The sequence below is a fragment of the Symphalangus syndactylus genome, chromosome X, assembly GCF_028878055.3.
Source record: "Symphalangus syndactylus isolate Jambi chromosome X, NHGRI_mSymSyn1-v2.1_pri, whole genome shotgun sequence".
Lineage (NCBI taxonomy): Eukaryota > Metazoa > Chordata > Mammalia > Primates > Hylobatidae > Symphalangus > Symphalangus syndactylus.
This window is the reverse complement of record NC_072447.2, coordinates 152250846-152274376: the sequence shown is the minus strand read 5'-3', so window position 1 is coordinate 152274376 and position 23531 is coordinate 152250846. Positions and strand designations below refer to the sequence as shown.

General features: G+C 42.6%; 1 protein-coding gene across 3 annotated transcripts in view; it reads left to right on the top strand.

Annotated features, from left to right (window-relative positions):
• The window catches only part of LOC129475685 (transmembrane protein 185A), a 34402-nt gene extending 10880 nt beyond the window's left edge, over positions 1-23522 (top strand). Inside the window, exons 2-7 of one of the 3 annotated variants that reach the window (XM_055267926.2) lie at positions 8893-9069; positions 11505-11712; positions 16039-16122; positions 19632-19808; positions 20432-20555; positions 21839-23522. In XM_055267926.2, the coding sequence (XP_055123901.1) occupies positions 8893-9069; positions 11505-11712; positions 16039-16122; positions 19632-19808; positions 20432-20555; positions 21839-22083 (1015 nt within the window). In that variant the 3' untranslated portion in view covers positions 22084-23522. The remainder of the gene's footprint in view (positions 1-8892; positions 9070-11504; positions 11713-16038; positions 16123-19631; positions 19809-20431; positions 20556-21838) is intronic. The other 2 variants (XM_063635219.1, XM_063635220.1) reach the window with 2 other exon arrangements.
• The last annotated feature ends 9 nt before the right edge of the window (positions 23523-23531 follow it).

Genomic DNA, 23531 nt, shown 5'->3' with positions numbered 1-23531 from the left:
TAATGTTTGAATCCACTAATTTCTTTTTTAAATAGTCTGTTTTCAAGTCCATTGTTTCTGGTAATTATATTTGTAGCCACAGGCTTTAGTTGACAAGTTGGTTCTGATTTTTTTAGATTTTGGAATATTCCCCTCTGCTTTAAGAGAGAAAACTTCTGCCTCTACTAATGGTGTACTGTAATTGTGGTGATAACTCCATTTCTATTAACTTGTGAATCCCGCTCCACCCCACGTTGACACAGGCTCTCTTCTTGTCCAAAGTCTAAGGGATGAAGTCATTTTTATCTTGGTTTCTTTAAATGTTCTCTCTTTGTAGCAGCTTATAAAAGCCTGTTTTTGTTTTTGAGTATTAATAATATTAACTAATGTGTATTGAGTACGCTGGTTATCAGACTGTTTCCCACAGACCTTGGGGGTGGGCCTTGAGACCCTTTCCAGGTATCTGCAGAATCAAAATTAAAATACTAAGGCATTCTTTGCCTTGGTCGACATTGGCACTGGTGGTGCAGAAGTGGTGCATCAAACAGCTGGTGCCGGAGCACAAATCAGGACAGTGGCACCAGCTGCACTCGTCTTCTGTCACTGGATTCTTCACCACTACGTGCTGGACTTGCAGTTAAAAGAAAATGCCAGCTTCACTTACGAATGTCTTTGATAAAGCAGAAAAATATTAATCTCATTTAATCTTGACCCCTGAATGCACATCTAGTTTAATATTCCATGTGATGAAATGGGAAGAATGCATAAAGGCCTGCTGTATGCTGAAGTGCAATGGTTGACTCAAGGAAAAACGTGTGTGCCTGAGTTACAAGCTGCTGTTTTCATGGAGTATCATTTTTATTTGGAAGGACAACTGACAGACAAGACTGTGGTTATTTGTGTTATGGTGTTTGGCAGACATTTTCTTGAAAATGCAGGAAGCAAACCTTCAAGGAAAACAACTCATGGTATTTTTCGTAAATGGTAAAATTTGATCTTTCATGGGAAAACCAGAATTTTTGAAAAGTTGTATCTACTACCATGAGCTTGACAACCTCCCAGTAATTAAAATATTTCTGATGAAGTTGGTGGAGATAGTAAGTAATATGATTTTTTTTTGCTATTGTATATGAAATGTGTCAACATTTGAAAGATCTTTATAACTCAGTAAACCAATATTTTCCAGTCGACCTACATTGTATTATACAATAATGCTGGGTTAAAAGATTCATTGAAAGTATAAGAGAGACTAGTGGATTTCAGTGTAGCAAAGTACAAAAAGATCATTGATACGATTTCAGATTCCACATCATAGTTAACCTTTAAGAAACTACCACTTGTTGAGTTTTAGTGTCCTGTTGAAGAACATCTACCATTATCTGAAAGAGCTATTAAAATAGTTCTTTTCTAACTACACATCTCTGTGAGGCCAGATTTTCTTTGTATACTTGAACCAAAACAATGTATTGCAACAGAATGAATGTAAATGTAGATATTAGAATCTAGGTGTCTTCTTTGAAATCATACATTAAAAATTTTGCTAAACTGTAGAAACAGTGCTGCTACTCTCACTAAATTTGTGTTGGTTTTGGAAATGTTTTTAAATAATGTTATTTATGTTAGTATGTAATGTATTTATTACTACCTTTGAAGAGTAGGTATTTTTTGAATAACCACTGTATCATAAATATTAAATACCAATAGGGATAACCCATATCAACAAGAGCTCTTTGGGATCCTCAGTAATTGTTAAGACTGAAAAGGAGTTCTTTTTAAGAGTTAAACGCCAAAATTTTTGATACTAAAAACTTTGAGAGCCACTGATTTAGTGCTTTATACAAAGCACTTGTTATACGTATTATCTTATATTCGTAGCCACCTTATGAGGTACATATTATCGCCCTAACTTTATGGGTAAGAATACCATGACACAGTGATGCTATGTATATTTTTGTTAGCAACCCCTCTGAATCTCATGATCTTCCCGGCGCAGTTTTCTTTCTTGGAGGCTTGCTTCCGAGTTTAATTTTGTAGGTCCCGTCTTCTTACAACCCTCCTCCCTTTTTTCCAATCGAAGTTTCTTGTGTTATTTTTCATAGTACAAAAACAGTACATGTACCTTACAGAAAACTCAGATATCATAAGCAAAAGAGTATAAAGACTATCCTTAATCTTCCCGAGTGGAGACCTGTTAGCTGCTCAGCGGATATTTATTCAGATGCTTTTCTAAACATGTTCATTTATCAGTGTAAAGCCAGGATAGTATAATACTCAATTAGAAGGATTTTGGAGTCAAATGGTTTGACTCCCAACTCTGAGCTCTTAGCCAAGTTATTTAACATCTAAGCTTTCTGTTCCTTATCTGTAACCACACTGATCTGTTTTCTGTGTCTAGAGTTTTGCCCTTTCCAGAATGTCAAATAAGTAGCATTGTACAGTATCTTGTGTTTTCCATCTGAATTATTTTACTTATAGTGCATTTTAGATTCATCAGTGTTGTTGTTTTCATCCATAGTTTGTTACTGTTTACTGCTGATTAGTATTCCATTGAATGGGTATACCAAAATTGGGTTAACCATTCACCAGTTTATGGATATGTGAGTTGTTACCAGTGGCAATTATGAATAAAGCTTCTTTGAATATTTGAATACAAGCCTTTGTGTGGACATACGTTTTCCTTTTTCTTGAGTAAAATACCTAGGTGTGGGATTGCTGGGCCATAGAATAAATATACGCTTAACTGTATAAGAAACTTCCAAAATGTTTTCTAAAGTGGCTGTACTATTTTGCATTCCCACCAGCATATATAAGAGATCTAGTGTGTGTGTAATCTTATCTCATTGTGGTTTTAGTTTGTATTGTCCTAACATCTGAAAATACTGAGTATTTTTTGTGTGCTTATTTGCTTTTTGTATGCCTTCTTTGATGGGATGTCTCTGAATTTTTTGGCCATTTTTAATCGGGTTGTTCGCTTATTTTTTTAGTTGTAAAAGTCCTTTTTATATACTGGATACAGGTTACTTTGTCAGATACATGTTTTCAGAGTATGGTCTCCCGGTTTGTGGCTTGGCTGTCATTTTCTTGATGATAGATATCTTTTGGAGAGTAAGAGTTTTTCATTTTGGAGAAGTCCAATTTAATATCCCATGTAAGAAATGTTTGCCTAACCCTAGGTTGCAAGTATTTTTTTTCATGTGTGTTTTGGACATTTTATAGTTTTGTGTATGATATTTAGGTCTATGATCCATGTCACATAAATTTTTGTATATGTTGTGAGGTTAAGAGTCAAGGTGTACTTTGCTCATTTATCCAGTTGTACCACCATTTACTGAAACATAATTATTTCTCCATTGAATTGCTTTGGCACCTTTGTGGAAAATTAACTGACTCTATATGTGTGGGTCTGTTTTCCAACTCTCTAGTAGGTTCTATATATCTATCCTTATGCCAGTACTACATTGTGTTTACTACTGTAGCTTTATAGGAAGCTTTGAAAGCACATAGTATAAATTGTCCAACTTTGTTCTTTCTCAGAATTGTTTTGCCCATTCTAGGTCCTTTGCACTGTCATATGACTTTTAAAGTCAGTATGTCAATTTCTACAGAAGAACCTGCTGGCTCCCAATTTTCACTGGGATTGTATTGATTCTTTAAAATAATTTGGTTAATTTGGTGTGTGTGGTAGGCTAAATCATGGCCCTCAAAGATACCCACTTCCATGGAACCTGTTAAAGATCTTAAGATGATGGGGTTATCCAAGTGGGGCAATAAATGCAATCAATCACAGGTTCTCTTAAAAGAGGGAGATAATATTAAGAGGAGAAGGCAGTGTGGAAACAGAGAGAGAGATTTGAAGATTTTATGCTGCTGGTTTTGATGATAGAGAAAGGGGCCGTGAGCCAAGGGAATACAGCTCCGGAAACTGGAAAAAACAAGTAATAGATTCTCCCATAGAGTCTCCAGAAGGAGTAGGTCCTGCTGACATCTTGATTTTAGCCCAGTGAAACCCTTTTTGGACCTCTGGCCTCAGGATAATAAATGTGTGCCATTTTAAGTCACCAATTTTGTGGTAGTTTGTTACAGCACCCATAGGAAACTAATACACAGAGGATGTAAATCTTAACAGTATTGAGTGTTCTATGAACACAGTATTTTTCTCCATTTATTTAGATCTTTAATTTTTCTTGGCAGTTATGAACTGAATGTGTCCCTTCAAAAATCACAAGTTGACTCTAATCCCCAATGTGATGGTATTTGGAGGCGGGGCATTTGGGAGGTGATTAGCTTATGAGGGTGGAACCCTCATGGTTGGAACTAGTGCCCTTATAAAAAGAGACCAGAGAGAGAGCTAGCTCACTCTCTTTTCACCATATGAAGGGTATGAGAAGTCTGCCATCTGCCACCCAGAAGGCAGCCCTTGCCAGAACCCAGCCATGCTGGCATCCTGATCTCCAACTTCCAGCCTCTGGAACTGTGAGGAATAAATTTCTGTTGTTTATTAGCTTCCCCACAGTCCTACCAGTGTTTTGTAGGTTTCAGTATACAGGTTTTGCATATATGTTATTACAGTTATCCCTAAGTGTTTTATATTTGTGATGCTATTGTAAATGGTGCATTTTTCATAAACTTTTAATTTTTGAATAGTTATACATTTATAGGAAAGTTGCAGTAAATGATACATATTTTTAAATTTCTGTTTCCAATTTGTGATAGCTACTATATAGAAATGCAATAATTTTTGTACATTTACCTTGTATCCTTCAATTTTGTTCAATTCACTTACCAGATCTACTAGCTTTTTTGTAGATTACTTAGGATTTCCTACACAGAAAATCATGTTGTCTGTAGATAATGACAGGTTTACTTCTTTCTTTTAAAACTATATTCTTTTAATTTCTTTTTATCATCTTATTGTTGTGGCTAGGACCTTTAGTACAATGTTGAATAGATGTGTTGAAGTGGACATACTTGCTGTGTTTCCTGTCTTAAGGGGAAAGTATTGAGTCTCTCACCATTAAGCATTATAATTGCAGGTTTTTCATAGATGCTCTTCTATTCCTAATTTGTTTAGCGCTTTTAACTTGAATGGGTAGCAAATTACGTCAAATGCTTTTTACACAACTATTGAGATGATCATGTGATTTTTCTTTTTCAGCCTGCTAATACCACGAAGGTTGCTAACTGATTTTCAAATGTTAATCCAAGATTGTGATCTTGCAATCCTAGCTAAACCACACTTAGTCAAAATGTAGTATCCTTATATATTGCTGAATTCAGTTGGCTAAAATCTTTTGAGGATTTTTGCATCTCTGTTCATGAGAGATTATTGGTCTGTAGTTTTCTTTCTTTGTCAGTTTTGTTATCAGGGTAATGCTGGCTTCATAAAATAAATTGGGAAATGTTCCCCCCTTATCTTTTTTGCAAGAGTTTGTGAAGAATTGGTGCTATTTCCTCATTAAATGTTTGGTAGATTTTGCCATGGCCTGACATTTTCTTTGTGAAAAAGGTTTTAACTAGAATTGCAGTTTCCATGTCTTTGTTTCAAGAAATTTCCTGGCATAAAGTTGTTTATAATATCCCCTACTTATCCCTTTAGTATTTTTAGGATTTGTAGTGATATCCCTGCTTTCATTCTTGATATTAGTAATTTGAGCCTACTCTTTTTACTGATTATTCTGGCTGTAGATTTACCAATTTTCTTATTTTCTCAAAGAAACTGCTTTTAGTTTTGTTGATTTTTTTCTCTAATGCCTTTTTACTGTATTTTATTGATTAATATGCTTACATTTATCATTTTCTTCTTTCCTTTTACTTTTTAAAAATTTCCTTCCGTTTCTTACATGGAGGTTCCTTACCTCCATGTTCTTTCTAGTTTCATAAGATAGAATCTTAGATTATTGACTTGATGTCTTTTCAAATGTAAGTATTTGATACTAAAATTTCCCTTAAGTACTGCTTTAGCGTATCTCACAAATTTTGGTATATTGTGTTTTTGCCTTTATTTAGTTCAAAATATTTTTCAATTTTCTTCATGGTCTTTGACCTATGGATTATTTCACAGTGTGACATTTAATTTTCAAGTATTTTGAGAATTTTCCAGATATTTTTCTGTTGTTGATTTCTAGTTTGACTCCATTGCACTTATTTACTTTGTATGATTTCAGTCCTTTTAAATTTGTTGAGCCTTGTTTTATGGCCCAGAATTCAATCTATCTTGGTGAATGTTCCATGTGTGTTTGAAAGGAATCTGTATTTTGCTTTTGTTGGGAGGAACTCATTAATATTAATTAGGTCAAGTTGGTTGATAGTGTTGCTACAATCATATATATCCTTAGTAATTTTCTGTTTATGTGTTCTGTTAGTTACTAAGAAAGGAATGTTAATTTCCATTTATAACGGTTTGATTTTTTTATTTCTCCTTTTAGATTGATCAGTACTTTCTACATGTATTGTGAAACTTTGTTATTAGGCATATGACAAATTGACCCCTTTATCATTATGAAGTGCCTCTATTTGTCCCTGGAAATAGTCCTTGTTCAAAAATATATTTTTGTCAACAAAGACAAAAATGTGTCTTATGTTGTGGTAGGCAGAATGCCCCACCCCCACAAATACGCAGATACCCAGGCCCTAAGCCCTGAAACCTGTGAATATGTTATTATTTTACACGGCAAAGGGGACTTTGAAGCTATATTTATTAGCATTAGTTTCTGCTGTTACCATGACAAATTACTCTCAGTTCTTTAGGTCAGAAGTCCGGGTACAACGTGACTCAGATGGGTCTTCTGCCTAGTTTCACAGGGTCAAAATCAAAGTGTCAGGAGGGCTCTATTCCTTTCTGGAGCCTCCAGGGATTAATCTGCTTTCAAGCACATTTGGGCTATTGTCAGAATTTAGTTCCTTGGGGTTGTAGGGCTGAGGTCCCCTTTACCTTGCTGGCTGTCAGCTGTGAGTTATTCTCAGCTTCTGAAGCCTGCCTGCATTCCTTGGCTCATGGTTCCTTACCTCCATGTTCAAAGCCAGAAGTAACAGGCTGAATCCTTCTCAAGTCTGGAATCTCTCTGACTTCTGCCTCATCTCTCTTCCACCACATCTCTCCGACTTACTCTTCTGCTTTAAGGGCTCATGTGATTTCACTGGGCACACCTGAATACTCCAGTATAATCTTCCTATTGTAAAGTTAGCTGATTAGTAACCTTAATTCCATCTGCAAAGTCCCTTAACAGTATTACTTAGATTAGTGTTTGATTGAATAATCAGGGGACAGGAATCCTGGGAAACTTCTTTAGAATTCTGCCTACCATAGTTATGGACCTTAAAATAGGAAGAGTAGCCTGGCTTAACCAGGTGGACCCAGTTTCATCACATGAACTCTTAAAAGCAGAGAACTTTCTCTCACTGGAAGCAGAAGCGATATGGCAGAAGAAGTGAGAAAACATCCCAAGCATGAGAAGATTGAATATGCTATAGCTTGTTACTGGCTTTGAGATGTAGGGGCCTATTTACAAGGACCCAAGAGAGGCCCCTACTATCTAAGATCAGCTGCCAGGTGACAGCAAGCAAAGAGACATGTACCTCAGTCCTACAACCACAAGAAACTGCATTCTGCCAACAACCTGAATGAGCTTAGAAGTAGATTCTGCCAGAGTCCCCTGACAAGCATTCCTCCAACAGACATCTTTATTTCAGCCTTGTGAGATTCTGAGTAGAGAAACCAACCAAGCCCGTCTGGCTTTCTGTCATACAGAACTGTGAGATAATAAATTTACGTTGTTTTAAGCTGTTTGTGGTAATTTGTTACAGCAGCAATGGAAGACTAAACAGATATTAATATAGTAATTCCAGCTTTCTTTTGGTTAGTGTTTATTTGGTATAACTTTTTCTTTCCTTTTGCTTTTAATCTATCTATGTCTTTATAGATAGATAAAGTGGGATTCTTATAGACAGCATATAGTTGTCTTGCTTACTTATCCAATTTGATCATCTTTGTCTTTCAGTTGGCCATTTATATTTAATATAGTTATTGACAGGGTTGAGTTTTAACTACTTTCTTGCTGCAGCCTGGAAACTGCCTCTGATCTGCAAACTGGGGCAATAGTAGGGTTTACCTCCTTTATTTCCTCCCTCCCACCTGTTCTCCACTGCCTGTTGTCAATGTCTGAAAACTGTTCTTTTGTAGACTGTATCAAGTTTCTTATTTAGGCGGGAAGGTAAATTATATTCCTATTATTAAGTCAAGGCTGGAAATAGAGGTCCTCAAGAGTATAATTTCTAATTATTTCAAGGACATCCTCTGTAGCAATTCCCTTTTATATGAGACGTGAGCATGTGTGTATGTGTAATTTATTCATTCATGGAAAGTATAATACATACACTAAAATGTTCATGCCATATGAATATGACAGATGGCTGCCTTTTTAGAAATAGAATCAGTAAGTGATAGAACTTGACCATTTTCAGAGCATGTCAGCCTTTTCCAGTCTCTATGTCTTGGTATAGCTAGTTCCTTCTGCCTGGAATACTTCCTCATCTCACTTGCTTTCCTGCCTGGCAGCTTCCTACTTGCCCTCTGGAACCAGCTCTAGGGTCACCACATCTCTGCTTCTGAGTGCCTCAGACACAATCTGTATTTCCTCTTCCAAGCTCTCATCACAAACATCGTGCTGTATTATATGTTTCTGTGTGGTCTTCCTTCTATGAGGAAGCCTTAGAAAGCAGGAGACTTATTTTAGTCTTCTTTATGTTTCTTTTATTCCCAACACATTATGTCTGCCCCATAGACCTTTTCAATAAATGATTGTTGAGTTAATGACTCCTTTTACTTGCTGACAAATGTGGCTCTTATTACTCCCCATTTCAGTATCACATATTTATAAAAGTGAATCCTCCTTAATCGTTTTACTTTTCTCCTAGTAAATTCCTCATCTATGCCTGTCTGCTGCTGTTCTCTGTGCTGCTGGCCCTTCGTTTGGATGGCATCATACAGTGGAGTTACTGGGCTGTCTTTGCTCCAATATGGCTGTGGAAGTTAATGGTCATTGTTGGAGCCTCAGTTGGAACTGGAGTCTGGGCACGAAATCCTCAATATCGGTAATACTGCTTTATACAACCCATTGGTCTCTAGCATGAGGGAGCAATATCTTGACTTTTCTCACTTTTGATGAAGTAAGGACCATTTTATTTTCTACCTATCTGGGGTCTTAGAACTATAGTGTAAGCTAACAGATCTCTTCTGTATTTTTGAAAATTTAGTCTTTGGTATGTATTTTCTTACAAAAGCAGTGCCATTTGGGGGTAAGTTGCCAGCCAGCTCACAGATGCCTATATAATCCAAAATGCACTCAAAATACAGAACTGGTATGCCATACTAGACTAAGCAGCATGAAACCACCCTGTTTTTAGGAAAAGACACTCATATTATGTTTGGTCATGAAAGATCTTTCTCCAATTCAGTTTTGGAACTGGGGCTCCCCTTGTCCCACCCTCCTAGTCCCAGAGCTTTAGGACTGTTAGCAGTGTAGGGGAGGTGGCTTGGCCAGGAGACCATGAGTCCCTGAGACAGCAGCTGGGGAATGAGGAAAGTCAAAGGTTGGATGCCGAGAAGGAAAGCATTGCCTTTGGGGGCAGGGAGAGGGGGGTACCCTTTACCGTTTCCAACTCTTGCCCTCCCTGCTCTTGGATGCCTCTGCTGGCCCAAATTCCTGGGAGTTGGCTCACGCCAGCATGCAGCCTGGTGTTGCTGGGACCTGCGAGAGGCTTTCCCTTCTCTGCCACAGAGACTGTAACTACATAAAGGGAGAAAGGGGGACTTAAGACTGGGAGGCTATTATGAACCTCCACTGGGAAGATGAGGAGTACAGGAATTCCCAGAAGGCAGCTGCTCATGTGGGCAAAGTGTAAAGTTGAAACTACCTCAACTTTTTTTTTTTTTTGAGACAGAGTTTCGCTCTTGTTGCCCAGGCTGGAGTGCAATGGCGTGATCTCGGCCCACTGCAACCTCCACGTCCTGGGTTCAAGTGATTCTCCTGCCTCGGCCTCCTGAGTAGCTGGGATTACAGGCACCTGCCACCATGCCCGGCTAATTTTTTGTATTTTTAGTAGAGATATAGGGTTTCACCATGCCAGGCTAGTTTTGAACTCCTGACCTCAGGTGATCCACCCGCCTTGACCTCCCGAAGTGCTGGGATTACAGGTGTGAGCCACCACGTCCGGCCACTACATCAACTTTTTAAATTTTTGTTTACTAAATATGAAAATGATTCAGATTGTGTAAATTACATATCACATACATGTCTAAGAATTGTAAAACAGCTACACAGAGAGCCTTGGCAGGTGAGGAACATTCATGTGTAGCTGTTTCAAAGTTCTTAGATTTTTTTTGAAAGATTGATTACCTGTGTGGCTGTTATGTGTTTTATTTTTTTATGAGATATTTTCAGATATCTAATATTAATTGCTTCTCAAAGAATGCAAAGTTAAACATTTAGGTTCTACTGATTGATATTTAGAATATATTCAAACTTCTCTTTGTTGGTCTTATTTAAGATGTTTTGAGCAAGGAAAGGAATTGTGTATGTGGGGTTGAATGTAAGGAATGTACAGGCATGGTCATTCTCATGTTAACATTAACCAGTGGGACATGGTTGGGTCCTACAGGAATAACCTCTGATAGCATTTTCTCTGTGATCTAACTTCCGGTGTATTTGTCACCCACAATACATGTATATCATAAATGTTCATCTGTATTTTGAATAAACATTGTAGGCCTTTCAAATGCATTATAGAGCCTTTTCCTGATTGGTGGCCTTACCATTGCTCAATTGTAGATCTGTTAAGGTTATTGTGCATGATACTTAGCTAATTAAACTGATTTTGTTTGAGAACAATTTTAACTCTTGTTCTTCTTTCTCTTTCATCTGCAGGTGTTAATTTATCTTAATGGAATAGAAAGGAAAATGAAAATCATTTATACGTTTTATTTGCATTTAAAAATAGCACCTAACAATAGTTACTACTGTCTTGAAATATAACCGGCACTTGTTTATAGAACTAGAGTTATTTTTATAATATTGCGTGAAGGGTGGTTTACATGGTTTCTTGAAAAATGAGGATCATGAGACTTAAGGGGTATTTGCCTGGTTTTAGCAGCAGAAGCAAATCAGCTTGAATAATCTTGGAAGTAACTCTCGTTGTTGAATTTAAAGATGTGAACAGAAGTGTTTATGTACATTTTCAGGGAAATAAGAACTGGCTATTACTTTTGAGAATATCCTTATATGGTTAAAACATTAAATTCTGGTTTGGTTGTAATGTTCATTTTGTATTATGTAGTAGTTCTTCGATGTTTCAGAGATTGCCTACCAAAGCTTAGATTTAAGTTAGCTTTCTACCTGGTTTCCCTTTGCTTTTGTCAAATTTTCAAGTAAAATTCAAAGTATCAATATAAGTTGGTATTTGCCCTGAACTGCTTGCTTATAGTGGAGATTCTGAACTGAGGGTGTTTTCTTCTTCTCTCCCTTTTTTAGAGCAGAAGGAGAAACGTGTGTGGAGTTTAAAGCCATGTTGATTGCAGTGGGCATCCACTTGCTCTTGTTGATGTTTGAAGTTCTGGTCTGTGACAGAATCGAGAGAGGAAGCCATTTCTGGCTCCTGGTCTTCATGCCGCTGTTCTTTGTTTCCCCGGTGTCTGTTGCAGCTTGCGTTTGGGGCTTTCGACATGACAGGTCACTAGAGGTGAGATTTCATATATTTAAGAATGTTTTCCACTTTGGGAGGTCAAGGCAGGTGGATCACTTGAGGTCAGGAGTTTGAGACCAGCCTGGCCAACATGGTGAAACCCCATCTCTACTAATAATACAAAAATTAGCCAGGCATGGTGGCACGTGCCAGTAATCCCAGCTTCTCGGGAGGCTGAGGCGGGAGAATCTCTTGAACCCAGGAGGCGGAGGTTGCAGTGAGCCAAGATTGAACCATTGCACTCCAGCCTGGGTGACAGAATGAAACTCCGTCTTAAAAAAAAAAAAAAAAAAAGAATGTTTTCAAAAGTAAAATATTTTGCTCAGTTATTCAGTTGTCAGTTTCTTACCCTTTTTTAGGAAGAGCTTGATCATTAACAACTCTACATCATGAGACAACAAGGCAACAAAAGACGATGGAAATAACCATTTTTCTTTCTTCACTTAGAACACTAGCTTTTCACCCAGGACATGAGCCTTCTCCCAGCTTCACATCCTGTGTCAATCAGACAGAAACAGAACTGATAGGTTAGATACAGATATATGTATAAAGAGAGTTAAGGAACTGGCTCACATTACTGTGGGGCTGGCAAGTCTGAAATCTCCAGGGCAGGTGAACAGGCTGGAGACCTAGGAGGAGTTGACACTGCAGTCCCGGCGCAGAATTTCTTCCTCTCCAGGAAACCACAGTTTTTGCTTTTAAGGCCTTCACCTGATTGCATGAGGCCCACCCATGCTATGGAGGGTAGTCTCCTTTATTCAAAGTCAGTACCTTCACTGCAACACCAAGCTTAGTGTTTGATTAAATAACTGGGTATTATAGCCCAGCCAAGTTGACACTCAAAACTGACCATCTCCCCACCTCAGACCCCATGATTTAGCACCTCCCCTGCTGTCTGGTTAGCTTATCCTGATGTGCCCCTGTGTTTGTTTATTCATTGAATAAACATTTATCAAGTATTTACTAGATACCAAGCCCTTTTTCCCTAAGCATAGGGGATATGCAGATGAATAAAATACCAGGACTAGTAATAATAATGAAAATAATTGCAGGTAACGTTTATTGAGCACTTACTGTGTGCCAGGCATTGTGCGAGGCACATTACATGCGGTAGTTTTCTTATTAACTAACCCTGTGAGGTAGGTCCAGAGAAGATAAATCATTTGTTCATGGCCACGTGTGAAGGGGCAGGACCAGGATTCCATTTGAGTCAGCCCGACTCTAAAGCCCGGGCACATAACTGCATAACTGCACAGAAGCTGAGGGCCCAAAGCTGAATACTGGTGGGTTGAGGGGAGAACTAGAGGCTGTAGATGCCTGGTTTTGAGCCGTGTGGATAAAGAGTGAAGGAAGAAGACTGCAGTTGGCTTAAGAAGTAAACATAGCAGCTATAGGGTGGGTCAGGCATATAAGCCTGGACCCCAGGTATGGGCGTGAGGGGAAGGTATGTAGACAGAGGGACAGTGATGGAGCAAGGCCCTGTGGGACTCAGGGAGAATGGGACCTGGAGCACCAGGAAGGGTTTGGCCTTGAACAAGGGGAGCTATTCCCTGATTTTCATGTTGGTGGAAAGGCCACAGCATGGGTATGACTGGTAGGTAGGAGTGAGCCGTGGAAGGAGAGTATCTGATGGTCCACTTTCACCCTCCCTACAATTCCCAATTTCTATCAGGGACTTGAGCATCCATGGATTTTGATATCCACAGGGGGTCCTGGAACTAATCCCCCACAGATACCGAGGGACAACTATACAAGGGCTAGGACTGCATTGGGCCTGAATTACAGAAAGTAAGTCTTTCATATATTCACACTCTTGGCATTCCTGCCCTTTGAAGAAACAAGATACCAGGAGCTGAGCTCCCTCCTCCTGTGGCGCAAGAACAGTACCTATCTTGGTGAGGGGGTGGTTTGGAGTAGGCTCATACAGAGATGGGAAGGAGGAGTTGAGGGTCTGCCAGGAAGCCCTGTGTTGGGAGGGAAGGGATGGCATTTTTGGGACACATTGAAGCCTAGAGGCAGGAAACACTCCATCAGCTGAGTGGACTGTGGTGATTCAGATCCGACGGGAGCACACGGTGGAAAGGAAGGAACTATGGGAGTTGGGAAGAGAGGGAGCCTCTACAGAGGGACTGGGGCAAATAGGGGCCACATCCTCAGTCCGCAGAGTATGTGCTGAAGTGCCCCAGGCACCCCAGTGCACTCACAGGGCACCAGGGGATAGTGGACATTTTGAGGAAAACAGTAATACCTGACATTTGTTGGGACACCATACAAACTACTAGCTTGAAATAGTTTACAGGTTTATTTTTAGGCCACACTACATTCCTTTCAGTGACGTCGTATCTTTAAGAAGCTGGGTTTTCAGCAGTTGCTGTGAAAACAAAAAAGGCTAGTGCTGTGTGAAAATCCAGGTGAAGAACAGGTAACGAGTGGGAGCACCTTGTCTGATTCCAAGGCGTGGGAAATGGTGAGCTACCTGACAGGCACATGCATCCCACTGGGAATTAGTTTTGGTTATTTACGAATAATACTAACATTTTTCTTTAGATTTATATGAATTATTTTTTCTAGTGGCTAGTTAGAACAGAAATACTAAGTTAGATGTAATTACTTAAATCAGTGCAACTGTTGGCATTCCCAGCCACATTAGGGATTTCTTTTGGCCTAGAGGTCTATGGAGGAGTTACTAAATTCGCCATGTACCTATGTACTGAGAACTTTTGGGAAGCTCTGGGCCCAGTCCCAGATTTCAATTTTGTGGGCAAGAATGTACTTTACCAGAGTGAGGAGCAGCCTGCAGGGCGTTTGGGCTGGAGGCAGGAGGTTAGTAAGGGGTTGCTGAAGTGGTAGGAGGATGGTGCGGAAGAAGGCCTCACTAGGCAGTCATCATCAGGATAGGAAGTGGGCACAGGATTCAGGAGAAGTCTGGACACTACAGTGGACAGGATGTGGTGACTGAATGCGACAGTGTGGGAAAAAGAATACAGGGTGATTCCCGGGCTCATGGCTTGAGAAATGAGACCACTGTTGTGCCTCAAAGTGACATGGGAGGCTATAGAAAGAGGAGATACAAGGTTCTAAGTGCAGGCGATAATGATCTCTATTTGGGACTAGCTTCATTTGAGGTGCCTCTAGGAGAGCCGAGTGGCCTGTGCACAGCTGGGTCTGCTATGCAGCAGGAAGGCTAAGTTGGAGACAGATGTGAGAACTAACCACTAAGGAGGTAATAATGCAAGCCAAGGGTCTGGTTGAAATTTCTTCTCCCCCAGTCCAGGGTGCAGTGCATGAGTGAAAATATGTGTGTTTGTGTGTCTGTATCCCTAGTCGGGAGAGAAGACTGAGTTTGTGGCTCTGCAGAGCATCACCATTTAAGGAGGGGGAAAAGGAGACAGAAGGAATTAACCAGAGCACTCCAGAGGGCTCCAAGACTGCATGGTGGGATCCTAGAAGGCCAGGAGGAGGGGAGCAAACAGGAAAGAGTCATCCACAGTATAAGTAGGATGCCAGTTGAAGTGTTTTCGCTGCCTCCCGGTTATCGGTGACTTTGATGAAAGCTGTCTTCTGGTGGTCATGGGGGTGGAGGCCAGATCACAATGAAGGAAGCTGGGAATGGTAGATGAGATAGTAGGGGCTTGCATATTCATTACTGTCTCACAGAGAGAAACCTGAGGCTGAGAGGGGTCTTGGATCAAAGGATGGGGTGGGTTTATCTGGTTTTGGGGTTTTTGTTTTTAATGAGAAGGAGTTGTTTCTGTGCTGCTAGGAGGGATCAATGGAATAGGTGGGGTTAAAGATACAGTAAGGAATCTGTAGTTGATGGCTTGATGTGAAAAGGTCCTCAAGGAGCCTGAAAGGAAGGGGTGGGATCCAAGGGCAAATTTGAGGTATGAGAAGAAGGATGCACCAGGATGGTTTCGAGTAGACAGTATTGTTGGTAGGGGCATGAAGGAAGCTTAGTGGTCTATTGCAGCTAGCCTGTGTTCCCAGTCAACCTGGAAACAAGGTTCTCATCTGTGCTCAGGCCTCAGGCCAGAAAGGGCGAGGCAGCAGAGGGGCAAGACAGCAGAGGGGCAAGGCAGCAGAGGGGCAGGACAGCAGAGGGGCAAGGCAGCAGAGGGGCAGGGCAGCAGGCCGAACCCTATTTCCCCTTGCCGTAATACTGCTGTGCCCCTCTGGTACTGAAAATCAGGAGTTTCCAGTGCAATGTAATATACAAGTTACACTGTATTATAATGTATATTGTCTTTTAGTGTTTTAACCAAATTACTGCAGTAGTAAATGCAAATTATACTTTGTTTAACTGATTCTTCTCTTCATTTTTAGTTAGAAATCCTGTGTTCTGTCAACATTCTCCAGTTTATATTCATTGCCTTAAGACTGGACAAGATCATCCACTGGCCCTGGCTTGTATGTAACTTTTAAAATCCTAAAATAAACTTTTTTTATTATAAAAGTAATTCATATTCACTGTACAAAGCTTGGAAAAGACAGACAAGCAGAAGTAATAGCCTAATAGTCACCCATAATCCCACCATGGAGAGATAACATGGTTGGTGTTTTTTATGTCTGTGTTTTATACAAACAGTTGTGATATAGCCGTGTGCACCATTTTGTATCCTGATTTTTTTGTTTTAATGTTGTATCATAAACATTTTATCATGTTAATAAAAGGTCTTTATAAACATGACTTCTAAAGTTTAATTGATACAAAATATTCTTCAAGTGCATGTATTAAACCATCCTCTTATTTCTAAAATATGGTGTTTCCATTGTTGCCAGTGTTGAATGATTTTAAATCATACTGCAGTATATATGTTTATGCATTAAAATTTTTGCCTTTTTTTTTTTGGTTGTTTTCTTAGGAAATAGTCCAGAAATAGTGTTACTGAGCTAGAGGTTGGGAACTATTTGAGATTCCTATATACGTATACTGCACTGCCAACTTACTTTTCCAAAAGTCATACCTGGCCAGGCGCAGTGGCTTACACTTACAGTCCCAGCACTTTGGGAGGCCGAGGTGAGCTGATCACTTGAGCTCAGGAGTTCTAGACCAACCTGTGCAATGTAGCGAGACACTGTCTCAAAAGAAAAAAAAAAAGCCATACCCATTTACACTCTTGCTGGTGGTGGCATCTATGTCATGCTTCTAAACTGTGACTTCAGTTACTGGGCATTTGGTTGAAATTAACTGTGAATAAATGGGTAGATGGATGCAGAGATACAAAGATAAGTGGCAAGGTAGAAATTAGAGAACACAGTATAGTTTCCACTATTAAATGCATGGAAAAAAGGTGGAGACTAAAGGCAGAAGAGTTCCATTGCCACTGGGAGGTAAGGTCATGCTAGTGTTTTTGTTCGGTTTTATTTTCTCTGTTGTTTGATGTATAATTTTGCATATAATATATTTTATGTATTAAATATAGTTACCTTTAAAAAGTAAAAAGTATAGCAAAGAATTGGGAGCAGAGAAGAAACGAAGGGAACCTAAGTATACTCCATACTTAAAGATGGGAATAATCACTTCAGCCCAAAGTCTTTGATAAAACCTTCATAATAAAAAGTACTCACTCACTCATCCTACAACTTCACAGTGCTGCATCTGGAGAATGGTCATTGGGTTCAAAACTGTTTCTGTTGTGACGTGGAGGAAACATATCTAAACAAGACCAAACTTTTTTGTATAAGATACTGTCAGGGAAAAAAAAAGATTAGTAATTTTGAGAGCTTTCCACAAATGAGAAGAATGATTTTTTCTGCCCTTCATCCTCTGTAGATCCCAGTTGATGAAGCAGTCTGAGTACATGTTTCCCATAGTGAGCAAGAGAGAACAAGGAAGGCTATTGAGATCTAACATTCCACCCATGAAGGGAACTTCAGTAAAAAGGAGAATCTCATCACAGAACGGGGAAGGGGGAAGAAAGGCTGTGCATAGACTCTGCAGAAAAACCTACAATCAAGAACTCCAGGCTGGTCAGGAGAAGTAAAATTCATATGCCAACTCAAATCGTAGATCTAAAAGAAAATGTAAAACTATAGATCTGTTAGGAAATAACATAGGACAGAATCTTTGGGGTTTGCAGTTAGGCAAAGAGTACTTAGAAATGGCACTGTTAATATGGTCCATATGAGAGAGAAATCATAAATTTGGACTTCCTCAAAATTAAAATGAAATGAAGACAGGCCACAGACTGGGAGAAAATATTTGCAAAGCACACATCAAAACACTGACTTGTACCCAGAACATACAGAGAACTCTTAAAAACTCAAAACTGCAAAAAGAAACACCTAAAAATTGGCAAAAGAGTTGACAATTTGCGAAGGGGATATATGCATGGGGGAAAAAGCACAGGAAAAGATGCTCAACACCATTACAGGTTAGGGAAGACAAACTACAACCAGGATGAGGGCCCGAAACACATGGCTTCAGAATGGTGAAACTCAACAACACTGACAAGGCCACCTGCCTGGGAGGATGCAGAGGAACTGGGACACTCCAGCGTTACTGGCGGGAAGGCAGGTGGTACCGGCACTGTAGAAAACGGTTTGGCCGTCTCCAATGCAGTTAAAAGCGCCCTCACCATGGGACTTGGCTGCCCCACTCCTGGGTATAAGATTTACCCCAGAGAAGTGAAAGCGTGCAGCCTTGTAGAAACCCACACACCAGTGTTTGTAGCAGTCTTGTTTGCATTTTGGATAGCAGCCTTGTTAGGTTTTCACAAACCACCCTCAGCGGACAGTCAGATAAACAAACTGTAGGCATCCATACAATGGAATACCCCTCAGAGGGAACGACCTGTGGATACAGGGAGGGAACAACTTGGATGAATCTCATTACAGACGTTATGGGGATGGCGGGAAGCCAGTCTCAACAGGTTACTTGTCTCGCAATGCCATCTACATAAAGTTCCAGCAGAGACGAAAGTACAGTGCTGGAGAACAGATCAGTGTTTGCCGGGGCTAATGGTGGGACAGTGTGACAGTGAAGGGACAGCATGAGAGAGTTTTGCAGGGTGACAGACCTCTTCTGCATCCTGTCTACAGCTGTGCGAATCTACACTTGTGTGAAGACTCAGAGAACTCACACCAAAGGAAGACAGTCACTTTTCCTACCGTATGATAGATAATAAAAAGGGAGAACGGAGAAGTGTCGTCCCAGGGGGCAGGGCAGGAGGGCAAAGACGTGTCACAGGGGAGCCTGGCCAAGTGGCGCCCCCAGAACTCATCTTCTGGGCTTGTGTGTGGATGAGACAAGGTCTACCTGGTACGACAGCGCTATACTTGGAATGCCCCCTTGTCATGGAGGCAGGGACCCGGCAGTGCTACGTATCCAGCATCAGCCTGTATCCAGCATCAACCTGCCAAGTTCACTAACTTGGTAGGGGTGAGGTTAGGGATCCTTAGGAGCCCAGGCAGCCACACTTTCTGGGGAGCCCGTTCCCATTTGTGTTGCCAAAGTACCCCCAGCAGGTTGTGGGAATGTTGCCTGTGAAGAGCGTCTGTTGTGGTGAGATCTTGTGTGTGTGCACAGGGTGACAGCTGTGTCCCGTTTCCCGGGAAGCTATGATGGCAGCAGAACCTAGGGGAGCCTGACGGAGTGTGGGAGGGTGGGCCTCTGGAACAGTAGAGGCTGCGGAGCCAGATGCAGGGCTGTCTGTCACCCAAAGGTAGAGGGACTGATGACTCACTGAGCGTGTGTGTCCCTTGGTGGCAGCAGGCCCCATAGTGAACATACCATACCTTTTCTGTCCTGAGCGATCCTCGCAGCAGTCCTAGGAGGTGGAACGGTCCTTATTCGGCTCGCGGGAGGGACCGCCTTAACTGGACAGACACAGCAAGGTGCTAAAGATGCCTTCCATCAGAGGCCAGGTTGGAAGCTCTAAAGAGACTTCTCTCGCTGTTCTCTCACCCACCCCCAGGTTGTGTGTGTCCCGCTGTGGATTCTCATGTCCTTTCTGTGCCTGGTGGTCCTCTACTACATTGTGTGGTCCGTCTTGTTCTTGCGCTCTATGGATGTGATTGCGGAGCAGCGCAGGACACATATAACCATGGCCCTGAGCTGGATGACCATCGTCGTGCCCCTTCTTACATTTGAGGTAAGCGTTCCACAGGAAGCCTCTTCAGCCCCTGAAGCTTGCGCTTCCCCTGACAGGATTCTGCACCCCTAGAAAGGCAGCTTCTGTCCCTCGAGCTCACAGTGAGCCCACTCCAGGAGAGGGGAGAGAACACAGCCGTCTCCAAGAGGGAGCTTCGGTGAAAGGAGAGCATCCTTCCTTTCTCATGGGAGCAGCGCGTGGGGCTGGCAGGGAGAAGAGTGCACCTTTTTAGCCATGGTGCCTCTGTATGGCTCGTTTCCCCTTTTGGAAAAGCAGAGTTGGATGTCAGATTTGTGTATTGGAGTCACGTGGAGAATTCTAGAATGGGAGCTGTTGACTCCTTAGAACAAACACCCGGAGGAGTTTGCCATAAAACTGCTGGCATTGGGAATTTTTCAGGCAGATAGGCTATTGCCGAGCTCTGAAGAGGGACATAAAAGCTCATTTCAAGCTTTCCCCAGGGATAGGTGGTTTCCTGCCTTTTCCTGGCGGTGCTGATGTTCCCTATTCTGGGAGCTCACGCGGGGGTGCGGTGGTGGGGAGGAACTCCCTAATGAGGTCTGGCTTCCGCCTCTGTCCATTTTCGGTGCTGGCATCAACCGGGACTATGTCTCTTTCTTTAGATTCTGCTGGTTCACAAACTGGATGGCCACAACGCCTTCTCCTGCATCCCGATCTTTGTCCCCCTTTGGCTCTCGTTGATCACGCTGATGGCAACCACATTTGGACAGAAGGGAGGAAACCACTGTATGTACTCAGCATTTCAGAAGTCCTTGGTGTGTGTCTGGGGTGGGACCGGGGAGTGGGGGGCGGATAGAAGTCTAGGAAGGGATGAGTCCCTGAGATTCCCAATTTAGAAGCTTGTGTGGGAAAGCGAGGGCTGAGGAAATTCTGGGACCTTCTAAGGGAAGAGCATACCGTAACTCTGGTGTTCTGGCCTGCACTGAGACTTTTCTCGCAGTGCACGCTGCCATTTGAGGTAGAACCAGACAAGGCAGGCAACCTCTCAGAGATCCCGTTCCCTCCTCTGCAAAATGGGGATCAAGACAGATTCTTCCCAGGCCCTTGAGGGTTTGATGGAAAATCCACATCTCCCACCCAAAACCTGGGATTCATCCTAGGTCTCTGTTGGCCCCTCTGGCCTCCCCGCCCCATCACCCAAGTCTTGCCTGTCTTGCCTTGCTAACACTCTATTCCCCTCTACCTGCTTGCTGAGGCAGACACTTCCAAAATGATCTCTGCAGAGGGTGCCTTCCTGGCAAGGCTGTGAGCTCCATGGCATGGAAGCCCAGAGCATTGTCCTTCCAAAAGCCAGTGGGTTTGGGGGCAGGGCCTCACTGCAGCCCAGCAGCCCAGCAGCCCAGGCTATGCTTGCTGTTTGTTCCTCTGCCCCCGCACCCCGCGAGCGGGGGGGGCCTGCACCCAGCTGACACTCCATTAGCCTACAGAGAGGAATAGTGGGACTGGGAAAGTGGCTTTAAGGTGGCTCCATGAGTTCAGGCCCCCTGCTGGCCAGGACCCACGCATGACTGCCGCCCTCGCGGATTCCAGAAGGTGACAGAAATCTTGTTCTTGGGTGGCACTGTCATCCATGAGTTTATCCTGGCTGGAGAAGATTAGCAGAAGACACCATAGTCTACGCACCACAGATACTTTGAGACTCACTGAAGCAGTAGTTCTCAAACTTGGGCACCCAGCAGAATCCCAAAAGGGCCGGAAAAGGGGACTGCTGGAGCCCACCCTAGCCAGACTGTTTCTGGAGGTCTGGGCTGGGGCCCGAGAATGGCATCCCTAACTAGGGCCCGGGGACGCTGCCCCTGCTGGTCCGGGAACCCCACTCCGAGCACCACAGAGCTAGCATTTGCACTTCCTCCCCATTTTGGGTACTCAAGCCCTGTTCAGGCTTTGTGACTCAGGAGTCTGGATAAAGTATGTTATGACATTGTAGGAGTGAAACTTCTTGTTATGGAAAGAAAGTTAACAGGGTCAGTTGAGCCTCGTGTGTGAAATAAAAAATTCTTATTTTTCAGGGTGGTTTGGTATCCGCAAAGATTTCTGTCAGTTTCTGCTTGAAATCTTCCCATTTCTACGAGAATATGGAAACATTTCCTATGATCTCCATCATGAAGATAATGAAGAAACCGAAGAGACCCCCGTTCCGGAGCCTCCTAAAATCGCACCCATGTTTCGAAAGAAGGCCAGGGTGGTCATTACCCAGAGCCCTGGGAAGTATGTGCTCCCACCTCCCAAATTAAATATCGAAATGCCAGATTAGATGCCACTTCCCGGGACAGAGCTTAAGTGGACTGGGACGCGCTCTCTCTGCCTGCCTCTGCCCCGTCGTTCACCCCGCAGACCAGAACCAGTACTGGAGCTGGGTCTCCAGGTACGTCCATCTCATGCCTTGTTTGCATCCAGCGCCTATCAGCCACTCACCATGACGGGACGCGGAAGTGGCAGGTGACGGGGGTGTGTGCCAGCAGATGCGGATGCCAGGAAGAGTATGAGAACGGGTGGGATTTCCATCTGTCTGGGAGGAGCTCCAGGTACCCCTCTTCCCCATCAGACCCACTGGGGGATGGCTGCTTGCCAGGCCCCCAGAAGGAACATCTGTCTACACGGTGCTGAAATCTCAATCAAAAGTGTTGTTTCGAAATGTATTTCTCCACAGGGCTGACCTCCCGCAGCTCCCTCAGCACTCCCAGGTCCTCAGCACTCCCAGGTCGCGGCTGGGGCAGTCAGTAGGAACTGTAACTATGTCTCTGATGCACCACGTGTTTAGACACAGCACAGTCCTTTTTTCTGTTCCTACTGTGGAAGTAGTTTCTCTCTGGGCATGCTGACAGCAGGTTCTCATAGCCTCACCCATGAGCCCTTTCGATGGGAGTGACTCCATGCCTGTATACAGAGTATTTATACAAATGTTTTAGCATCTTCATATGCGGTGTTAACCCCTAGTTCTGTACAGCATATTCTGTTCAAGTATTTTTTTACAAGCTTGTGCTGTAGGCACATGCCTTCTGCTGCAGAAGTGGATGCCCGTGGCACACCCACCCCGTCCCAGTGGGGTTCCACGCCTTCGTGGGACATTGCCACTTCTGCCCTGGAACTCCTGCAGGTACGTAGTAGCTGCTACTGGCAGAACAGCAACGCCAAGCAAGACATGGTCCATGCTTTTCTGACGTTCTCAGAATAGTGGCTAGCCTAAAACCTGACAAGCGCTGCTTGAAGCCGGAACACTGGAGAATGTTGCTGAGAGCAGAAACGGCCACGCGGGTCACGACTATGCATGGGAAAGTCTCAAGCTTCCCTCCTGCCAGCAACAAGAAGGCTTTGGGGTAGGCGCGATGTTTTCCTATGTGCGTGCCGTTTCTCCAAGCACTGCAGGTTCCGCCGTGTGTCAGAGGCTGCAAGTTTAACGTCCTCCTGCCTGAAAACAAATAGGTCCTTTGCTGAAAAGAGGGTAAAAAAAGAGCTTTGATCTTCTCAGCCAGGAGAAGAGTGTGGCGTTTTAACACAGGCAACTGCTCGACGGCCTACATGGGGTTAATTCAAGTCTGCTGCGAACACGACTCCGCCTCCAGCAAGCCCTGTTCTCTTTGGGGTACAGGGGAACAGGATGGTTTAGCCCTTCCTGCTCAGTGTGTAAAAAATGTAGCTAAAGCCACTATTTTTGCCCTCTTAAGCTGTTCAATAAACCGGTTCCTCATTTTACACGTGCAT